This window comes from Trichinella spiralis, assembly GCF_000181795.1.
Source record: "Trichinella spiralis strain ISS 195 chromosome Unknown Scfld2, whole genome shotgun sequence".
Lineage (NCBI taxonomy): Eukaryota > Metazoa > Nematoda > Enoplea > Trichinellida > Trichinellidae > Trichinella > Trichinella spiralis.
This window is the reverse complement of record NW_003526941.1, coordinates 4,903,804-4,918,658: the sequence shown is the minus strand read 5'-3', so window position 1 is coordinate 4,918,658 and position 14,855 is coordinate 4,903,804. Positions and strand designations below refer to the sequence as shown.

Here is a 14,855-nt window from a genome sequence, read left to right as displayed (position 1 = left end):
TTATTCTAATTGTTCATGGAAGTGATTTGATTTGGGATGAATTATTAATATAATAAAATGAAATTAAGAATAATTGTGATGATGATAAAGAATTGAAATTTGTTTTTCATCGTTTACGCGCTCACGCTGTTGTTGATACTGTTCACGAACGCTTGCTGATAACAAGATCGATAAGCGCATCGAATGAGAATGTACGGGAAACAAGATTCCAGAATATCGTTTGTCAAAAACGGTGATTCTTCAACAATCTGACAATAGATGAATAAATAAACAATACTGGAATAAATATTTTTTAAAAAATATATTTGAAAAAAAACCCAATCACTTGTTCAAGAATAATATAAGCCGTGTCTTTGTTTTTCAACGTGTCTCGGTCGGTCTCTTCGTCCATTTGCAACAGACAGCTAGATGCCAGCTTGAAAAAAAACAACAACAACAACAATAATTAAAGTGCAATTTTGAAAATTTCAGAATTTTACAGCTAGAAATTCTTTCATCCGATCAACAATATCTTCTCGTCGGTGTATTGAAAACAACGCTGTAGCGATCGCATTCACTGCTTTCGGTATGCAATGACTGTTGTTTAGATGAGCTAAATAAAAAACAAATCATGAACAAATAAGCAGATGTGAAACATAAAAGAAACAGCATGTGGATACTTTCCAATGTTGCGTGGTAGAAATTTTCACTTCTAGCCAATCTGGTCAGCGAAACGGCGATGAACACCATCAGCAAGCAACAAACGTTGTAGTCGTCATCAACAGCATCATCTGAAACATTTTTTTAAAAAAATATGTATACATAATAACAATGAATAAATGCCCATAATATATTTAAACCCGTCTTCTGTGCACGAAGTGCGTTCACCAAATCTGAATCGACGATACACTTGATCCCAGCGGCCGAAAACATCTCGCTAACAGGCTAATCGTGACCGTTAATAAACAAACGTCGTATTAAGTAATTAATTTCAATGCAAATGAATAATAATTTTAAATTAAAAAAAAAGAATATTGAACAATACCAACATATCAAGCTTGTCGCCCGAGCAAGTTGTCGTCTTAAAATCTTCCATACAATTCACCAGAAACGGTACTCGTTCAGAGACCAGCTAAAAGCAAAATATTTTTTCTTTAATTTCAAAATGCAATAAATTATTAAATATAAAAATATAACCTCATTTAATCCTTGTCTCAACAAATCACGAAAACAGACAATCTCGCCAACAATTGTCACACGCTGTAACAGATTGTCAACAGCATCCAGATGCTTTTTGTTTCCATCAGTAACTGAAAAATACATCAATTTCAACAACAAAACTAAAATGCTAAATTATCGAAAAAAAAAATAACGACTGAATATAATTTGTTGAAACAATATCTTTTACCTGTCAAATGACGGAATAATTCACGCATTCTATCTGGTCGATCAAAATTTGTCCTCATCGCTCGCAAACTCTCTCTATTTTGCAGCACTAGTTTCTAAATGAACATATATTAATTTAAATTTCCATCCTTACTTGTAATATATTCAATTAAACTTGAAATATTTAATCAAAAAAAAGCTTAATATACAATACCTTAAGTTCACTAATCTGACCAGCAACGTGCCACATCAAACGTTCACTCAAAAATTTCATCCCATACGCACCAAGTATTTCAGCTAATGCGCACAATTCTACAACAAAATTTAAACTGCAACAGATATATATATATAAATATATTAAATAAACTGCAAACCTGGATAATCTGTGTATTCTTCAGGAAAAAAAGAAGTAGCTACTTCTGACATTGGATTGCTGACGAAAGTTCTCAAATGCCCACTGTATAAAATTTGATAATTGCTCACCCGACGTAACAACACTTCCAAATACCTGTTCAGAAAAAAGCAATTACATAATATATGGAAGCAAAAATGTTGCATGCAATGCAAGCAAAAACCATCTGGTATAAATTGTTGTCAACGTTTCTTCTCCGTAACAATCTTGGTGCTGCGTCTGCTGCAGCAAAACGTTGTTAAAGATTCGTACAACGTCAATTTGAACTGAAATAAATAAAACCAATGAGAATACAACAAACAAACAAAAATAACAACAACATTTTACCATAATTTTCCAACGTCTGCAATACGTCCATGTAGGTGCGTATGCTGTTCAACAACTCTGAGGGTTTCGCAATTTCTTGTGTATCTTTGTCATACATAGCCATTGCCACTACGGTCCTCAAAAAACACACACGCAATCAGAAGAGGATTGTTCGATTGGGAAAGGGATTTATATCATTTTGCTATTGCTTCTTCTTAAAAAAATGCTTACTTGTTGAAACGGGCTTCAATGTGCTGCGTGAGATATTCACGTGGGGCAAACGTGTGCTCCCAGACAACAATCTGGGGGTAATAATCAATTGCAAAGCACAGTTCGGTCAGGGCAAAGTGCAACTTATCAATTCTAAACAACAAGCAAACAGAAATTGATTCTTCTAAAATATCTTTATAAAATTATTTTACAAAGTCATATCTTCTCGCGAACGTCTGTAACTTTCATCGCCAGGATAGCCATGCTGGGGTGACAACGATCGTTTGAAGCTTTTCTTCTCCAACGTCATGAAGTTCGACTTTTTCCGATTTTCTTTGTTTATTGCATTGGCAATCAGTTTAGCACACGTTTTAGGCAATAGCTGAAAATGAATTTTTCTCTGAAATAATTTAAAACAACAAATTATTATCACCTCCTCAGAAAGCAAACGATGCTGCTCATAAGCGGTGGAGACGACATTTCTTGTTTCTTTCGCAATTTCATCAAGAAACAAATTACACAATGACAATCCTTTTTCTTCTATATGAATGCGCTTAAAATGAAATTAAAAACAAATCAATTCAACTGAGAAAATAGAAATTGCAATAAATCAGTTACTTCTTCAGGACATAAATTATGCAAACAGTTCGCAAAATGTGAACATAACTTTGGAAAAACGCAAACATATCTCGACTGTGAAGGCGATTCAAGACACAGTCGAAATTGTTCTTCAAAAAGAACAGAATAAAAGCTAAAAAAAAGATTAATAATTTTTATATTAAAAATAATTTTTAAAAAACAAAAATCTACATCAACAATTAATAAGTACAGCTTACCAGTAGGAAGATAAATCTGAAGTTTCGTTGATAATCTGATCCAAAAAGTCGATCATTTTCAAATGGAATACAATTGTATTCATTAATTGAGCCAACTTGGCATGATCATGCAGGCAAAAACCAAATCTAGCCGAACTTGTATAAGCCTGAATGCAATTTGCATTTGAATTACAACTGAAAAAAGTACTACCAAACAAAAGCATTTTCCTCAATACTTACTTGTAGACGATACCAATCTAACCTCAAACCTTGAAAATTGTATGCAACAGAATCTAAAAAAAACAAACAAACAAATCTTCATTAAATTAGAATAAAAAAGAAATAATTACCATTTTCCAAATCTTCGACATTTAATTCAGCAATAGCTTGGCAAAAGTCAGAAAAAATTACACTGCTCTCCTGAGGAATAGAAGCGATACTTTGCAACAGTTCGTTCAACGCCAAAGCGTCGAATCCAGCCAAATATTGTACATGATAGCGTTGCACAACCGATCTATAGCGCAGCAATAATTCTCTCAGCTCGACCATGTAAAACAGCATCTCAGGCAAAACCCTGAAAATCAAATTTTCCAAAAAAAAAAACTAATAAAATTTTAAACCATTAAACAGCCAAATAAACAACCGATCGCTTATATCTTCATAGCCACGACCTTTGTTTCCGGATTTTTGGGGCCAGCAATTTGAATGGCGCATAAGCCAATCTACTTCGTCCTTCGAAAAAGATAACGCCATGAGAACCAAAAGAACTTTCGGAGCTAACAAACCCGGCTGATCAGTAAAAATAAGAAACAACTCTTTCAAAGCTGTTCGAAGAAATTTTCTTCTGTCACTGTGAACTTGCAATCTACAGTATCAAATAGAGTTTATTAAATTCAATTTTAAAAATCATAAATACGTAAACTCAATTTAACTGCTAAAAAATAAACCATACTCTTAATATTAAATATTTATAATTGATTTTTTCTTAAATTAATTCGAATGCAAACTTCAAAGTTGAACTTACGAATGCTGCACCGCAGTGGCAACAAATTCTTTCAATTCAGCAACTCGCTTGTTGTATCTAAAACATCGAAATTTCAAATCGAACACAACTCAAACCCGAACAAGATTCAAAAAATATAACATTATAAACACATTTTAAATCACATATCCCGAAAATGATTTCTTTCGTTAAATTCAACTAGAAATTATACCTGACATTCTTAAGACGGTAACTTTTAAACAAAAACCGCCTATTTTCGAATAGGTCAAATAGATATATTTAGATAATTTAAATTAAATTATTATTAATACCAAAATACATTTAAATTTTACAAAAAAAATTTATAAAAACTTATAAAAGAAAAAATTTTTTCGCATACCCTTTTATTGAATCAAAGTACGTCTGCGCAACGTTGTGAATATACAGAACTTCGTCCCTGAACAATGTGATCGCTAGACCTGATTCTAAACCTTGACGCCAAAGATCACAAAAAACTGGCTGTGCAATTGCATTGTGACAAATAAGCAAACTGACTGCAAAACAAAAAAAATAATTTGTTCAATAACAAAAAAACCTGTTAGCTATTTTACATATGATCCATCGATTCATCGTTTCAAGAGATAAATATTCGCATGGCATCTTCAAAAATAAATCAGTTCAAATAAAGATAAAATAAACGGAATATAGACAAAACTTCTCACCGTATCTGTTTGAGCTACAGCTAACAGCTGATTAGAAGCTGTAACTAAACTTAAAATTTGACCAGCTCTCCATTTATCAGCAGTTAAATTTCGACGAACGTAAACGGCAGCAAGTGAATTAATTGCTCCAAGCAAAACCTGAAATCATTATGAATTGGTAAATTATAAATTAATTTATTAAATGAAACAAAGTCTTCACTTTAGAATGCGGCACAAATTCTTCAGAAAGTTTTCTCAAAGGCTGTTCATAATCAACTATCATCTGACCAAGCCGAGGAAAACACGTATCACTACAATAAGAATTTCATATATTTACACAATACATTGAAACTATTAAAATAAGTATAAAAAACAATTCATAATTAATTTATTATTACAAAAACATATAATTGAAAGAACTTACTGCACGCCATTTTGCAATTCATACGCAGCATTGTACAGTCCTGGTACCGTTTTACGATCTTCTATGCGTGAAAGCAAAATCATCATAGCAACATAATTACATACCAAATTCAAGTACAACTGTGTAAGATCGTAATTTACCGTCTAAATAATCGAAATATAGCATCAGTATTATAAATTAAAACTTGCTTACAATATTTAAATGCAATTGACAAGCATCAATAATAGTCAATAATTCAGTTATGTGATCCTAAAATTTTGGAACATGTTAGAATTGCAAAACAATGCAAATTTTAAAAATTACTTTCAAATCCATTAAATCCACAAAAGTGTTGTAATACAGTGATAAAGCTTTAATTATATCTTGTTTAATTGCGTTGATACTTTGCACAACAGTCTAAAAAATGCCAATATTATTTTTAATAATCAATTACATTTGAATAACTTTTACACTGCTGTTCCTGTTATCTAAACCTGGAAACTTTTTCGTAATTGTTTTCAACGCATTTTCCAAACTGCGATCAGAAAGAAACTTTGGTTTTGATTTCAAATCGCCACATGCCTTTAAATAATGACCAGATTAATATATACATTCCTTTAAATGAATTTTACTTACCTTTTTAATATTATAAATACGTGTTATAATTCCTGTTGTTCGTTCATTAAGTATAACCAATTTTTCTGCAATTTTTTGCGACGAAGGACTTATGGCTTTAATCATTATTTTGTATTTATTTATGTATGAAAATGATTTCTTCTCGTAATAACAAGAGCAATATGCATATAAGTAAAACTGTTCAGAGAAACTGAAAACAAAGCAGAAACAGGTACATAAAAATTACATATCATTTCCATAATGAAGGTAGGTTCGACATACGGTAGTTAAAATCGTGAAATACAAAAATAGTAAAATAGTAAAACTATAAAATGAATATATACAAAATTGAGAGAAATTAATGAATTTAAATTTTTTTAAGTATTGCAACAGTGAAAAAAATTATTTTATGACGCTAACACTTTAGGACAACATGCCTGTAAGAAAAGTACATTTCAGAGGTGTAATGTTAATAAACTAATATCAATAAATTAAATTTACTTCACAGAATGTAATAAAATTTACTTAAAACAGCATATTTTCCCATTATACTTTTATAAAAGAATCTCAAACAAACAGCTTTAATTACACATCTATTAAAACATCAGCTTTCCTGCATAAAATTAGCTTTCATTTGGTTAAGTAAAACAGAATCTACCTATATACCACTTATTCAACAGCATTTGTTCACAATTTAATGATAATTGTAATACAAAACGTGTATTTCAATAGTAAAAAATACTTATGAAAATCAATAAAATGATGCACTGAACATTAACCCCGTCCGTAATCACCAAAACCATTTTCCTTTTTCTCAAATAAAACAGTTTTTGCAATTAATTGAATCAATACTAAGATTTCATTTGTTCATGGTAGTCACCGGTAGTGACCTTACATAATTTGGAAGTTTGGTTGCCAATATTATCTGTTAGTTAAAGGATAACTAGATGTACACTTGATTATAATCATTTCCATAAATACACGGAAATTATGAATTAAATGATAAAACAATATGCAGAACTATTATTCTATAACTAACATATTAAAACAATATCATGAACATACCGTATCTGAAATGAAAATAAAGTACAAACATAGACAATGCGAAATGTACGGAACTGTATGACTTACGGACTTCTAAAAATACTGAAAAAATTTTTGTATAATTAATACTAATAATAAAAGCCACTAATATTCGTTATCACAGCATACGTTAAAATGTAAAATATTTGTTTTTGAAAACAGTATTTTGCAGCGACAACAGCTAATATATAAAATATAAGTTATAAATTTTTAATGAATGCTTAAAACCTTGTTTTAAAATTATATAAATAAATCTCAGAAAGATAAACACTTCTAACAACTGCATATATATATATATATATATGCAGTAGTGTACTTGCATTACTTTAGGTAGTCTGTAAGAAATACGTGTAACTTGTGTTTTATGTTTGTGAGCTGTTATCGGTATTTATTTTAACGTTTATCGCTTTAAAATATCTTTTTAAGCATTTATATTAAAATAAAGTATTAAAAAGTGAAATTTATAGGCTTGAAAAATGGGCTTGAAAGCATCCGGTCAGGTAAAACGGCTAGCTTTTACGTTGAGCAGTAATGTTGATGATTTTCCTGTTTTTTAGCTGAAAGAATTTCTTATTATTGGGCGGAAATTGCCCACTCCAAAAGAGCGACGACCACCGTTGTATAAAATGCGCATTTATGCATCGAATGATGTCGTTGCAAAATCCCGATTTTGGTATTTCTGTCGTAAATTGAAAAAAGTGAAAAAATCTCATGGTGAGATTTTGAAAATTCGACAGGTAAAGAAGTTAATTTTTCATCATTCGTGAAGAATATTTTCATTGTTATGCTAAAATTATTATTGTTCGTTAATAACTCTGAGAGCGGAATCAAAGTACGAGTATTTTTTAGCTTCATGATTGTAACAATTCGTTTGTTCGCAATTATGGAATTTGGTTGCGTTATGATTCCAGAACCGGTACTCACAACATGTATCGTGAATATCGTGATTTGACAAGCTGCGGAGCGGTTACCCAATGCTGTAAGAATACGTTTGTATCATTAATCATAAGTATATATATATTTATATATTAATGTGTACATATTTATCTAGACCGGGATATGGGATCTCGACATCGCGCAAGGGCGGAAAGCATTCAAATCATTAAAGTCAGTTCCATCTCACCATCGAAATGTCGACGTGCGCATGTGAAACAGTTTCACGTAAACAACTAATATATGCATGCGTTGTACTTTATGATTTATTTTCATAATTTTGTAGAATTCGAAAATCAAGTTTCCTTTGGTTCATCGCGTATTGAAGCGAAGAAACTTACCGCCATTTACTACAGTACGACCCCGAACGCATTATTCAAGGGCTTGAAAACGGAACTTGACATCTAATTCTGGAATAAATTTTGAACTTGATATTAATTTTTCCGTTGTTTTAAAGCGAATTGTTCGCTATTTTATATATATCTTAAAGCATTGATGTACCAAGTGCGACGGTTTAATCGAATTTTTAGAAAAAAATGTCGCAAATACCGAAAGGTGACCCGGAAAAAGGTAAAAAGCTTTTTGTTCAACGATGCGCTCAATGTCACACGGTGGAGAAAGGTGGAGGTAACAAGACTGGACCCAATTTAAACGGTATCGTTGGTCGCAAGAGTGGTCAAGTGCCGAATTTCGACTATACCGCTGCCAATAAGAACAAAGGAGTCATTTGGACCCGTGAAGCTTTGTTCGAATATTTGCTAAACCCAAAGGCTTTTATTCCTGGTACAAAAATGATTTTTGCCGGTTTGAAAAAAGAGAGCGACCGTGCCGACTTAATTGCCTACTTAGAGCAGAATTCGTGAATTTAATTTTGCTTGGCAATTAGGCTACTTGATAAAGTAATATGTTTCAATGGAATTACTGTTTAGTTTCTGAAACTGTAAATTTCCATAGTGAAACTTTTTTGATTAAAAAATTTTTTTTATATGCGTTTATTTATAAAAATGAATCTTCTGGCCAATAAGATTACCTAGCTATAGTTATGATTTTTCTGCAACGTCTGGTGACAATGATTCCATCAGTGCGTCGATTCTTTGCATCAATGTCGCTACTGCTTCTGAAGTTATAAAAACATGAGTCTCGTCTATATCTCGAATGATGAATTTGAATCCAATCAGCATCTTTTCATCCAAATGAAGCAAGAATTGCTTCATTGCAGGGTCACTAAAATTTTTAATCAGTTATTAATACACATGTATTAACAAAAAAGACAACACGTCTACCATGTCACTAAAACTCCTTTAGAAACGTTGACCATCTAGTTGACCTATGATGCGAAATTCAAAACACTAATCAAAATATTACCAAAGTGAAATACGTGAGTATAGGCAGAATACCGTAAAAACAAAATGAAATGCAAGTATAAACAATGTTTATTAATTAATATGGTTATTTTCATAATAAATTCTACCAATTTCTTTCCAGTGGACTAACAATTGGATAACCATTTGCATGACTAACTGCAGTAGCAATTTTCATTTTCATCAGATCTTCGTTATGAGGCCCATGCACTAAAAAACATGCAAAAAAGTATGGAAATATTATTATTTAAGAGAAATGGATTCAAATTAAAAATAATAGAAACATAAACAACCTCCGTTGGTCAGCTCCATTAACGCATGAAGAGATTTCGTTTTCAGTGCTGAACATAGAGCGTGAGCCATGTATACCTATGGGCTTATCATTGAACATAAACAGAGTAGATTTAAATTAATAATAATAAATTAACCTCAAGATCGCCATTTTTTAAACCTATGCAATAGCTTCTAGAAGCTCGGCTAACAGCGACTACCATAGCAAATAAATAGCATCCAACATCACAAAATCGTTTCAAAGCAAAACTATCTTCTTCTATATCCTAAAACATATTACGTTCAAAAATGCCAACATTGAAAACAATTCTCACTTTCTGCTTCAGCTTTAATTGATTTCGAATAATATGATCAAATTTGCACATCACTTCTTCAATAAAGCGACACGCATCCTACAAATTGTTGTCAATTAATAATGAAATCATTACAATTTTTATCAATTATTTTTACCATCAGAGATGGGTGCAGATGTTCGTGCAGATAATGCTTGAAACTGAATGATCCTCTGTAAACATCCCTACTAAGCCATCGACTTTTCACCACATGCCACGGATAATCATTTGGCCTGCCTATTTTGCTGTGAAATAAAATTAAAAAAACAACAGGACAATGTTGATGAAATATTTTTCAAAAAAGCAACACTCGTTTAAATTTACTGCAAATCCATCGCTCTACTCTGAGCCCAAGCAGCTAAACCAGAAGTTGCTATGTAGCCTATCAACCAGTCATCAGTGTTCTATAAAAATAGATTTATAACAATAATATACAATAAAATTGAAAAGAAAAGTTCATCTTCGACCATGAAAGAACTGAATGTGGTAACGTCACGCAACAATCGTTCAAACTCTTCGTCAGTTGTTGCGGCGGATGCACCGAAAATTTCCATCACACTTACAATTCCTTCGCGCAAGTACTTTCGTGAAAGCAACTGAAAACAATACGAAAAAGCAAATTATGCAAAGAAAAAACAAAAGTAAGCATTAAGACAATTTCCTACTTGAGCAATAGAACCTTCAACTGTGAAATCTTTAGAAGAGTCAGAGTCCAAATGACCGGCTATGTAAAAAGCCATCGTTTCCAAAATATACACATGCATCGCTAAATTGGCCAAACGTTCCTAAAATGAACATTTTACAAGATTAATCAAACGAAAATTTTATTTCTGAAACAAAACGAAAAAGTATCAAATAAATTTGAATGACATTTACAGTAATAATCTTCAAATGATCACAACTAACTGTATATCACTTTTAAAATATTTAAAAGCTTTCCCCCCTGTCAGAAAATCAATAAACATTCATATTTATATAAAAATGAACTGAAATTACCCGAATGAAATTCGATTCGGACAATGGTCGACCGTATGACTTGTGTTTGTTGCAATGCTGCGATGCAACATCTAAACTGTTCATTTCAGTTACAATTTGCATAGGAATGCATCTCAAAATGTAAATGCATTTAATAAATGTTATGAAATATATATATATATATATATGTATGGATATAATGTTAGTTAGTTTTCGTTTCTATGAATTACTTATCAATCTTTTCAAAAATGCTGACGCAACAGCGGAAAAAGAATACCGACTATTGCCAACAATAGAATTTGCAATATCAAAACCAGCACTTTCGTTTCCAAGAATCGCCGTTTCAGGTATGATTACATCTTCGAATACCAGATCAACAACTAAACAAAAATAATTCGATTTTAATATTAATTTCAAAATACAATTTTATAAAATAAAACTTTCTAATCTCACTTTCTAATCCTCGCAACCCAATCGTATTTTGTCTTTTTGTCACATTCAATCCCTCGATCTTCCTCCTATCGACAAGAAATGCTGATAAATGACCACTTGGATCTGAAAAAACCTAAAAAATTTATCAAATTAATAAATTATTAATAAAACATTAAAGAATAAAAATCTTTTGAAAAAAACAGGAATACTTTTTCACCAGAGTTCTTCGATTGCACCTTGGCAAATACGACTAACAAGTCAGCCAAGGCGCCATTTGTTACCCAAGATTTCTGGCCATTCAATTTGAAACCGGCACCATGGCAATTTTCAACGCTTTCAGTGCGCATGGCAGCTATATCTTGACCGCAGGCATGCTCATGTAAACAAAATGCACCGCTGATATCACCGGCAGCTAACATGGGCAAATAGGTGCGCTTTTGCTCTTCAGAGCCGAACATTCTCAAAGTTTCACAGATCAGTTCGTTTTGCACAAATGCAGATGCAAACAACGTCAAATCACAGCCCAGCTCTGCATAAATACGGGATTTCGCCTTGTTGTTCAAATTCAAACCCCCTGAAAATGACTTCTTCCAAAATTTATATTCGAAATTACTTTCAACAAAGCTATACCGTATTGCTGAGGAACGCTCATCGAGTACAAACCGATCTTCTTCAAACTAAATTTCACCTCTTCTGGAATACACCGATTTTTATCCCATTCAACAAAATTGCCTAAGTCAAAATAATAAATATGACGCAAACTGCATTGAAATTGATCTCCAACAAATACATTGCTTTTTCAAGATGCTTCTTACTCTACCAGCAAACTTTTCAACGTCAGTTAGATCTTCAGTTTCTTCGAATTCAGGATAAATAAGCATAGACTAAATTTAGCAAACTACGGAACAAAACAGCATTTTCACAACATCTCTTACGCATTTACTTTATCCACTCTATTACAGAACAGCCCCTTTGCCACAGAGCTTGTTTCAATAGCATCCAAAAGCAATGCTTTGTCGATATCTGTTTTCTTAGATGCTTCAAGTTTGGTCGATTTCAAGCAGTATTCATTACGATTATTTATAAACAACGAAAAGTTATTCCGCATCAGCAGCTTTGATTTAATGCACTGATGTATGCGTCTGCTGAACACCATAGCGCAAAAAACAGCTCAAATACAAGCCGAGATCATTTACTTGCCTGTTTGTATTTCATTTTTTTACAAAATTATAAACAAAGAATACAAAAGCTCATCAGCAGAAATGAAATTAAAGTGACTAAAAATTAACTGAAAAATTTTTACAGTAATCCAAAAGTAAGCTTTATTATTACAGTACTACATCACATGTATTAAAGTACAGAAATCGGTAAAATCTTTAATTAGTGCTAAATTTAATCTGTCTATAAATTAGTAAAACATATTCATACATAATTGTTTACCACCCTCGCAGATTAAAGTCACATTTTAATTTTCACGACAAGTGCTCATTGCAATAACTAAAAGGGCGCAACATTATTATCATTACTCTCTTTTGTCAGCTGCATTCAATGAACAAAAATATAACATTATTAGTGTTGCAATATTTCCCAAGAGTTATTTTTATTGTTGTCGTTACCGCTTCTAATCGAACAGAAAGTCAAACGACTCCTCCGCCTTTCAACCAAAAGATTATATATAAATCAAAACCTTCAACTGTATTTGTTATCAAGTATACATAAAAACAACTTTTGTTGATTTATGTGCTAAAACTGTTTGCCAAAATTGAAAGGTCATTTTTGCATCGTATGAAGAAGAACCAGAGAAGTGGTCAATCTTTTCACAACAAACAGCAAGTAAAAGTTGCTCATCTCAGGTCGTGCTTACAATGGCTAAAGTAAACATTGAACCTTCAATTGGATGGGCGAGACGAAGTTGACAGATCATTCATTCTCCTCCAAACCATTCTGCTGAGAACTAACATGAAACCGGGCACCATCATTATTACCATATGGTTAGCTGCATTCGGTAATATGAAAAATCATAAATCAAAAAGTTTACAGTGAAAATATTTTCTTAAAAAATTCACTATATTCAGAACTAACTGCAGTATTATCACTTGAATGTGGCCAGCCAGCTATTAAGCCACAGACAAGCCGCATTGTTGGTGGTCGTGAAGCAATCCCATACAGCTGGCCATGGCAAGTTGCCGTGTACGAAAAACGCGGACGTTTGATAAAATTTGCATGCGGAGCTACGATTATTTCTGACCAATGGCTACTGAGCGCCGGGCACTGCTTTCACAACAAAGCGCATGTTAATGGTTATCTTTTCTACATGGGAACCTTTCTCAGGTACGAAAATCAAGCACTGGCCATTCAGTCTAGCGAAGTGCATGTGCATCCACTTTACAACATGAAAACGATGGAATACGATGTTGCTTTGATCAAAGTGAGCAATTCCTTTATAATGCACATAAATCTTTATAATGGATTTTTAAAATAGCTGAGGCGAAAGATTCCATTTTCGAATAAAGTTCTACCCGTGTGCTTGCCATCTTTCCGAAATTATTATCCGCCTGTCAACGCTACAGCCTTCGTCACTGGTTGGGGTCGTACAACAAGTTAGCACAAGATGTTCAAAAATTAAAAACTACATTCTGTACAAAAGATGTGATCCTTTTCAGACAGCTACGGAAGCATGCGCTTGCAACAAGTTGATGTGACCATAATCGAAGCAAAAAAATGCCAATCAATGTATCATTCGTTATTTGGAACCATAAATACGGATTTGATGTTCTGCGCTGGCCATGAAAGTGGTGGAAAAGATAGCTGTCAGGTGAAATTAGCTTTTTTTATATCTTATAGATAAAGTAATTAAAATTTTCAAGCTCCAGGGAGATTCAGGAGGGCCGCTGGTGCTTTACGACACTGAAACTGATAAATGGTTCCAGTATGGAATTGTATCCTGGGGCTACGGATGCGCGTATCCAAACATGCCAGGAGTTTATACGATAATTTCTAGTCACCTCGACTGGATTGAAGCAACAACGGAAATGTATGTTCCTGAAAAACCAACACTGGATAATGAAACTGACACGAATTCCACTCAACAGGAATCGTACGAATCATATGAATCACTAGAAATTGAACAGCCCAACTCAACTGAATTGACCACAGCTGAAGTCCTGATGACAACGATTTAAAATATCTTATATTTACGTTCCTGATTCTATTTTATCATATACGCATACGCATACACATATGTATATTTATTCATTTCCACCAGAGGAACAAACATTGAAAAGCCACGGAATACTACAATTTATTAATCATATGTAAATCGAAATAAAATTCATGTTATAAATTGAAAGATTATAAAGTATCTGCCAAAGGGCTTCCCACACAGCATATCATATGCAAAAGTGTCAAATCACAAATGATCAATTGCCATATCTGAAAGTAAAAAAATTTTTCTTAATTTGATAAAATATAAAAAGAATAAAATAACAAATCTAATAAAATTCGATTAATTAAATACAGATAAACGCTAAGTTAAAGAAACATTTACTTCTGAAATTCCCATTCACGATTGTCAAGTGGACAGACTTGCCGAGTTTTCAGCCAACGAGATATGCAATGAAAATGAAAAGCATGCTAAAT

General features: G+C 32.6%; 5 protein-coding genes across 5 annotated transcripts; 3 read left to right on the top strand and 2 right to left on the bottom strand.

Annotated features, from left to right (window-relative positions):
• Positions 1-113: 113 nt before the first annotated feature.
• On the bottom strand, positions 114-5,935 carry Tsp_03598 (Nck-associated protein 1). Its single transcript, XM_003379901.1, has 21 exons — positions 5,831-5,935; positions 5,519-5,611; positions 5,408-5,464; positions 4,813-4,950; positions 4,686-4,750; positions 4,133-4,189; positions 3,459-3,682; positions 3,349-3,401; positions 2,727-2,846; positions 2,506-2,675; positions 2,315-2,446; positions 2,105-2,220; positions 1,896-2,043; positions 1,740-1,822; positions 1,580-1,677; positions 1,388-1,481; positions 1,206-1,289; positions 660-770; positions 480-592; positions 326-415; positions 114-248 (listed from the first exon to the last, which is right to left on the bottom strand). The coding sequence occupies exons 1-21, from the start codon at positions 5,933-5,935 to the stop codon at positions 114-116; spliced, it is 2,286 nt and encodes a 761-aa protein (XP_003379949.1).
• Positions 5,936-7,368: 1,433 nt separating this feature from the next.
• Positions 7,369-8,213, top strand: Tsp_03597 (60S ribosomal protein L18a). Its single transcript, XM_003379900.1, has 5 exons — positions 7,369-7,425; positions 7,450-7,629; positions 7,742-7,901; positions 7,944-8,053; positions 8,112-8,213. The coding sequence occupies exons 1-5, from the start codon at positions 7,369-7,371 to the stop codon at positions 8,211-8,213; spliced, it is 609 nt and encodes a 202-aa protein (XP_003379948.1).
• A 148-nt stretch (positions 8,214-8,361) lies between these two features.
• Positions 8,362-8,688, top strand: Tsp_03596 (cytochrome c). Its single transcript, XM_003379899.1, has one exon. The coding sequence runs from the start codon at positions 8,362-8,364 to the stop codon at positions 8,686-8,688; it is 327 nt and encodes a 108-aa protein (XP_003379947.1).
• A 604-nt stretch (positions 8,689-9,292) lies between these two features.
• Positions 9,293-12,372, bottom strand: Tsp_03595 (putative acyl-CoA dehydrogenase, middle domain protein). The gene is made up of 15 exons (XM_003379898.1): positions 12,160-12,372; positions 12,045-12,100; positions 11,847-11,977; positions 11,426-11,790; positions 11,238-11,349; positions 11,062-11,164; positions 10,806-10,917; positions 10,475-10,594; positions 10,277-10,405; positions 10,134-10,213; positions 9,928-10,054; positions 9,792-9,869; positions 9,615-9,743; positions 9,480-9,555; positions 9,293-9,396 (listed from the first exon to the last, which is right to left on the bottom strand). The coding sequence occupies exons 1-15, from the start codon at positions 12,370-12,372 to the stop codon at positions 9,293-9,295; spliced, it is 1,935 nt and encodes a 644-aa protein (XP_003379946.1).
• Positions 12,373-13,175: 803 nt separating this feature from the next.
• Positions 13,176-14,398, top strand: Tsp_03594 (apolipo protein). Its single transcript, XM_003379897.1, has 5 exons — positions 13,176-13,221; positions 13,292-13,644; positions 13,699-13,816; positions 13,880-14,031; positions 14,090-14,398. The coding sequence occupies exons 1-5, from the start codon at positions 13,176-13,178 to the stop codon at positions 14,396-14,398; spliced, it is 978 nt and encodes a 325-aa protein (XP_003379945.1).
• Positions 14,399-14,855: the final 457 nt, after the last annotated feature.

Excerpts from the sequence above, each read along its gene's own strand:
- Tsp_03597 (XM_003379900.1), top strand. The coding sequence starts at position 7,369 with ATGGGCTTGAAAGCATCCGGTCAGGTAAAACGGCTAGCTTTTACGTTG. Across the intron at positions 7,902-7,943 it reads GTTTGTATCATTAATCATAA|ACCGGGATATGGGATCTCGA; the intron begins GTATATATATAT and ends ATATTTATCTAG. Across the intron at positions 8,054-8,111 it reads CGCATGTGAAACAGTTTCAC|AATTCGAAAATCAAGTTTCC; the intron begins GTAAACAACTAA and ends ATAATTTTGTAG.
- Tsp_03595 (XM_003379898.1), bottom strand. The coding sequence starts at position 12,372 with ATGGTGTTCAGCAGACGCATACATCAGTGCATTAAATCAAAGCTGCTG. Across the intron at positions 11,978-12,044 it reads GATCTAACTGACGTTGAAAA|TTTGCGTCATATTTATTATT; the intron begins GTTTGCTGGTAG and ends ATTTCAATGCAG. Across the intron at positions 9,556-9,614 it reads TAAAAAATGGCGATCTTGAG|GTATACATGGCTCACGCTCT; the intron begins GTTAATTTATTA and ends ATAAGCCCATAG.
- Tsp_03594 (XM_003379897.1), top strand. The coding sequence starts at position 13,176 with ATGAAACCGGGCACCATCATTATTACCATATGGTTAGCTGCATTCG. Across the intron at positions 13,645-13,698 it reads ACGATGTTGCTTTGATCAAA|CTGAGGCGAAAGATTCCATT; the intron begins GTGAGCAATTCC and ends TTTTTAAAATAG. Across the intron at positions 14,032-14,089 it reads GTGGAAAAGATAGCTGTCAG|GGAGATTCAGGAGGGCCGCT; the intron begins GTGAAATTAGCT and ends TTCAAGCTCCAG.
- Tsp_03596 (XM_003379899.1), top strand. The coding sequence starts at position 8,362 with ATGTCGCAAATACCGAAAGGTGACCCGGAAAAAGGTAAAAAGCTTTTT.
- Tsp_03598 (XM_003379901.1), bottom strand. The coding sequence starts at position 5,935 with ATGATTAAAGCCATAAGTCCTTCGTCGCAAAAAATTGCAGAAAAATTG. Across the intron at positions 3,683-4,132 it reads GCCACTGCGGTGCAGCATTC|GGTTTTGCCTGAGATGCTGT; the intron begins GTAAGTTCAACT and ends TTTGATTTTCAG. Across the intron at positions 249-325 it reads CTTATATTATTCTTGAACAA|ATTGTTGAAGAATCACCGTT; the intron begins GTGATTGGGTTT and ends ATCTATTGTCAG.